This window comes from Atta cephalotes, assembly GCF_000143395.1.
Source record: "Atta cephalotes unplaced genomic scaffold scaffold00058, whole genome shotgun sequence".
NCBI lineage: Eukaryota > Metazoa > Arthropoda > Insecta > Hymenoptera > Formicidae > Atta > Atta cephalotes.
The window spans coordinates 1,419,809-1,426,290 of NW_012130122.1; the positions used below are offsets into that span (position 1 = coordinate 1,419,809).

At 24.4% G+C, this 6,482-nt stretch overlaps 1 protein-coding gene across 1 annotated transcript in view; it reads left to right on the forward strand.

The window, feature by feature from the left end:
* The first annotated feature begins 1,957 nt into the window (after positions 1 to 1,957).
* LOC105623495 (putative odorant receptor 69a) overlaps positions 1,958 to 6,482 on the forward strand; it is a 9,488-nt gene continuing 4,963 nt past the window's right edge. The window contains exons 1-4 of the mRNA XM_012204890.1: positions 1,958 to 2,409; positions 2,508 to 2,607; positions 2,840 to 2,959; positions 3,161 to 3,316. Coding sequence (XP_012060280.1) covers positions 1,958 to 2,409; positions 2,508 to 2,607; positions 2,840 to 2,959; positions 3,161 to 3,316 — 828 coding nt within the window. The remainder of the gene's footprint in view (positions 2,410 to 2,507; positions 2,608 to 2,839; positions 2,960 to 3,160; positions 3,317 to 6,482) is intronic.

The window sequence follows — 6,482 nt, forward strand, 5'->3', positions numbered from 1 at the left end:
GAGAGAGAGAGAGAGCAGTACGCACTAAATTATCTTCCTTTTCCTAAATTAATAGTGACGACTTTATTGGAATGTGCAATATATTTATGACTTTATTTGGAATGTGCAATATATCTATATTTATTACGTCTTTAGTTACTTATATCTAACTGCAACAAATAAAATCATTTATTTTTGTTATTAATTATTTATTACTTCATGAATAATCTTTAGACTCTTGCATGATTAATACGAAATGTTCAAAAATATCTTATTTTAAACTATTTCATGCAGTGCGTTTAGTTCAATCATAGATACATTTATGACGATTGGAATTGTATATTACAAATCCTATAATTATAAGCAATGCACTTACTTAGATTTCTGCAGGTAGATTTCGAATGGGCAGTGAAATTAAACCGTTTCACTTTAAATTTGATTGGACTTTGGCCGAAGACTGCACAAAATTCTCGGCAGAAATTAATATGCAATTTTCGAGTGCTGATAACTTTTTTGGGATTACTTGGCCTTGTTATTCCCTGTATACATTCTCTAATAAAAATTTTCGGAGACGGTTTACTAATGTTAGATAATTTACAATTTACTTTACCAGTCATAAGCTGCTTGATTAGAATCATGATTTTTTGGTGGAAAAAAGAAGGTATCCATTATTTTGTTCATTTGTATAATTGTTACAAACTTTAAAAGTATGTAACTTACATATGAAATAAATATTCAAATTAAAATTAATGGTTTCAAATATATATAGATCACACAATTCATTTACAATAAAATTAATTCATATATTAATATTTTTATATACATATAAACTATTTTTCAATAGGTTATTAAATAATAAAATTTCTGAAATCCGTACATTTTAAATTTTTTACATTTTGAAAATCATGTACATATATGTACATATTTATTAGAATTAAATATGTATCATCTTTTTTTAATAAAATCTTTTTATGAGAGAATCAATTTTGCTAATTATTTTATATAGAAACATATTACAAAAGCTTATAAAAAATTACATCATATTAAATCTGTGTGTGGATGTGTGTGTGCATATAAATACTCACACATATACAGGGTATTTGATAAGTAACGATAAAACTCTTGTATAGGGATAGAGTGGATTAAATTGAGTCAAAAAGTCTTCTACCATTTTACAATTTTCAATAATTAATAATAAACAAAATATTAATTGCTAAATATCGCCGAATATTAGTTTTCAATAATTTTTTATTCAAGTATTATTAACTTTACAGAAAAACGACAAGTGACAAAAATTGTTTATTTTTTTTTTATAGAGTTCTAAGAATTTGTTTAGAATTTTTTAGGACCGCATTTTCAAATGTTGATAAAAATAGTTGCCAATATAAGAAAATGCAGTATTAAAAAGTTGATAAAAAAATTCTGAAGAAGTTCTTAGAGCTCTGTGAAAAGAAAATAAATAATTTTTGTCTCTTGCTGGTTTTTCTGTAAACTTGATAGTACTCGAGTAAAAAATTATTGAAGATCAATATTTGATGATTTTTAGTAATTAATATCTTCTTAATTATTGCAAAAATTGTAAAATAATAGAGAATTTTTCGACTCATTGTCAGTTTAGTCTACTCTATCACTATGCGAGATTTATCGTTTTTTATCAAACATTTTATATATTCATTTAAATTTTAATTAAAATATATATTTTATATAAAAAATTTATATTTATATATATTATAAAATTTATATAATATCTATATTAACAAGATTAATACGTTATGAAATTAACATTTTTATAGATTGTAATAATATTTGTAAAATTGTAATAATATTTTTTTTCAGAGAATATGAAAGTAATGATAATATTTTGATGTGTTCTTTTTTGAATCTTACAGGTTAAGATTAAACATTTTAATTCAGCAACCCTGTAAAATTAATGTGCATAAAATTATTTACTTTTTAAGCTATTATACCAATTATGAATATGATCGCAAAGGACTGGATAATGTTAAAAAGTAATCAAGAGAGGAACATGATGATCCGAAGAGCGCAGAATGCACGTATAATTATTATCTGTTCCTATAGTATAATGGCATTAGCGTGTTTCTTCGTTGCAGTGTTGCCTATTTTTGGAATGTCAGTAAGACTGACACCTAATATTACTGACCCAGGAAAGATACCAATGCCTTTACAAACCCATTACATTTACGATATAACAAAAAGGCCTCAATATGAATTAACACTTATTGGTCAAATTATCTACGTAGCTATCGCTATGATGACCTATTGTGCAGTAGACAATTTTCTAAGTCTCGTGATTTTTCATATATCCGGTCAATTAGACATTCTTGAGAATCGTATGCAATATTTGGATAAATATATAAATTATCACAAAATACTAAAATTCTGCTTAACAAAACATATCCGTTTGCTTAGGTTCGTTATTTGTAAGAAAACGTACACGTAAATAATAATAAGATAATCTACACAAAATATGTGATTAAATATATTTGCTACATAAATATCTTTTATAGAGCTATTGATATTATTGAAGATACTTATAATGGAATACTTCTCTCTTTATTTATATATTTCGCGATACTCTTCGCCTTTTATGGATTTCGAGTGATTAGCGTAAGTATTGTATCTAAAAATTAAATAAAAAGATGTTTATGTCTAAATTGTCCTGCTGAATAGTGGTGTATACTTTAATAATTATGATTAATAAATTATTATATTTAAAGGAGACAGGTTAATAAAGCCGTTTTGTGTTCCTCTTCCTTACACATTATTACAAAATTTAATATTAATATTGATAACAGAAATAATTATGTTTTTTCATTTATACTTTTCATAACTTAATTAGCTTTTTGATGAAGGAAATAATATATCGATCACTCACTCAATCTATTTCATATCCACTGTTATCAATATATTTACGCACATGTGCCTATATTGCATCCTTGGCGAAATTTTAGTGGCTCAGGTAGTAATATAATATTTTATTTTATTATTTTTATATTAGATAAAGTGATGTTATATAATTTTGCATGTTAACTATATACTACTGTATATATAATATATGTTTAATTTAATTTTTATTTATATAAGCAATGTATATAAAGTTGATATCTAAAAGTACTTTTAATATTTTAATATTTTTTAATAAAACTTTTAATATTTTAAGTGCAATAAAATATATTATGCGGCATATAGTAATAAATGGTACACTATGGATCCAAAAGTTGCAGAAGATTTATTGCTCTTAATGACAAGAGGTTCTAAACAAATTTGTCTTACTGTTGGAAAAGTGTCTCCTGTTACAATGGCCACATTTTGCAGTGTAAGATATTTTAATGTTTGAGTATATCATATTAAAATATTATTCGAGATTACGAAAATGTAATTAAAGTCTATAGTATCTACATAAAATTTGAATTATTCATTTTAGATACGTGTACAATCTTATTTTAATCAAACTTTATAATTATTTAACTATTCAATTTAAATTATTAATCATATTATCATTAAAAATTTGTTTTTTTAGTTAATAAAAACATCTGTTGGGTATATATCCGTTTTGCATACAACAAGAAGGTAATAATAAAAATGAAAGCATGTAAAATTTTTTTCAAACGTCAATTTTTGAAAACCAATTTAATTACATTGACATATGATTTATAAATAAATATATCTTATTGCATTAATTAAATAGACTAAACCACTATTCTCTTAAGTAATAATACAGATGTAAAATTTAATTTAATTTTAAGAGAATTATAATTTAAAGAAATGCTTTCTCGTGAAAATTATTTTTTAACTTAATCATTTATTTTATATAACGTGTTATTAAACATGAACGTCAACAGAATTACTTGTAAGGGAGCTCAAAAAAATTTAAATTCGAGCACCAATTAATACAAATTATAGATAATATGACGAACAAATCATTGACAATATAACGAACAACTTTGGACACCAACGACTCAATTTTTTGTTCCATCGATTTTTCTAAAATGGATTTCCCAAAGTTTTATTACAAATGTTAATATTTATATATTGAATTTTTGTTTAAATATATAGGTATATTTTATTGCAAAATATTGCGATCACTTCCAACTAAATTAATTTTATGATTTTTTACATTATATATTAATCTCTTTATTTTTATAATATTATATAGATTACAAAATTATATATAACCTTGTACTCTTTAACAGCACATTTTCAATCCCAGTTGAAAACAACAAAATCCCAATACATAAATGTTCATAATGTAATAATTTGTTACAAATAATCAAAGATGGCCACTAATATATGTTCTGTCGCATTTAAGCTCACAGCTACTATTACCAACTTATAATTATACCTATTATTTACGCTAAAAGAAAGATTGATTGCAGCAAATCAGATAGTAAAATATGGCATCGCCTTTTTAATTGGTTGCAACAATTTTTGGTTGCTGCGGCCAATTGTTGATTGTGTTAGCAATGTTCTACCCACAATGTCAGTATAGGATTTCGATTGATTAACACAACCAAAAATTGGCAGCTAATTAAAAATGGCTATGTCATATTTGACCATCTAATTTGCTGCAACAATTTTTTCTTTAAGTATAACAATTGTAATTAATTTTTGTATTTCAGATATTAATATTAATTTGTAAAGATAATTTTATTTCCTTGTTGCTTACATTTAAATATCATATGTAAATTTATTTATTCTCATACACACACATACACTCATACACACATAAAACTAGAATGTAAAAGTAGAGCTTCAGTAAGAATTATGGTATCACAGTTATAGAAATCAATAATAGACAACAAACCGATATAAATTAAATTATTGGTCAATTTTATTGTATATAATTTTATTGTATATAACTCAAAAATCCAAAATTCTCGAAATACTATCATAGATTGAAAGAAAAGATTGGCTGTTGCAGCAAATTAAAATATGGCAATATTTTTAATTAGCTACTGCATTCAATTATATCATATTCAGCCAATCTTTTCTTTTAGTGTATACTAAACATTTTTATTTTATCCATAATAGTAATAGTCATAAATATTATTTAGATTTAAAGATGATCTATATATATAAAAACAAACAATAAAATTTTAACAAATTTATTTAAAAAATTAAAAACCCATAAAAGCGATACACGATAAATTCTATACTACAGTATATACTAAAAGCTGCAGCTCACACACAACAGAGGATTACAGAAGTATGGAAATATTAATCGATACGCGTATACTCATGCATGTTTTTTTTTCCATCACTATATCACCATCTGATATTCTGCAATTTTTTATTCGCAATTGTTTTTTGCGCATTTTATAATCGACAATATCTGGATATATAACTTGATGGAAATTTAAAATAAGAGAAAAAACAGAATATTTAAAATACCTTGTTGCAAGTTGATCGTTCGATACTTTCGAGAAGCAATATTATAAGCATGCGCAAGAAGTGCTTTTTCCTTGGAAGTAACGTCGATTCACGAAAAAGGAATAGACGTCAGTCTTTAAATAACATTAGACATGGAAAGTTCGAAATATAATGGATACCAAGGTGCTTATATATAAATTTCAATTATTTTAATTATATATGAAAAGAGTCTTCGGAAAATACCTTAATAAGAATGTGTGCAAATGGTTGTATCATCTACAATCTATGTTTTATGTTTTTATTGTTAACAAAAAGTCTATATTATATCAATGAATTTGTTGTTATTACTATTATTTATTATCAGTTATTTATTATTTGCTGAATAATCTTTAGAGTTACATGATTAGTACAAAAATATCTTATTTTAAACTATTGTACATACATGTGCGTTTGACTCAATTATTAATACATTTGTGTATTTGGAATTGTGTATTACAAATCCTATTTTGTGAGGTCTGTACTTATCAAGGTTTCTATAAGTAGATTTCGAATGGGCGGTAAAATTAAACCGTTTCACTTTAAATTTGATTGGACTTTGGCCTACGACTGCACAAAATCCTTGGCAGAAATTAATATGCAATTTTCGAGTGCTGGTGGTGTTTCTAGGATTAACGGTCTGCATTCTTATTCCTTCTATACATTCTCTAATGAAAATTTTTGGAGACAGTTCACTAATGTTAGATAATTTACAACTTACATTACCAGTCATAAGCTCTTTGATTAGAATCATTATTTTTTGGTGGAAAAAAGAAGGTAATCATCATTTTGGTATTTTATAAGCTTTAAAAGTACAATAGCTTATATCTAAATTAAATGTTCAGATTAACATTAAATATAGCTTCAAATACATATTTATAAATCACTCAATTTATTTACATTAATAAAATTGATTCATATTTGAAAATATATATATATATTTTTTTTATGTACAGACTTGTTTTATTAGAGTTGTTAAATAATAAAATTCATGAATTACATATTTTAAGCGTTGTTTACAACTCAAAACTTATGTATATATATATATATATATATATATATATATATATATATTA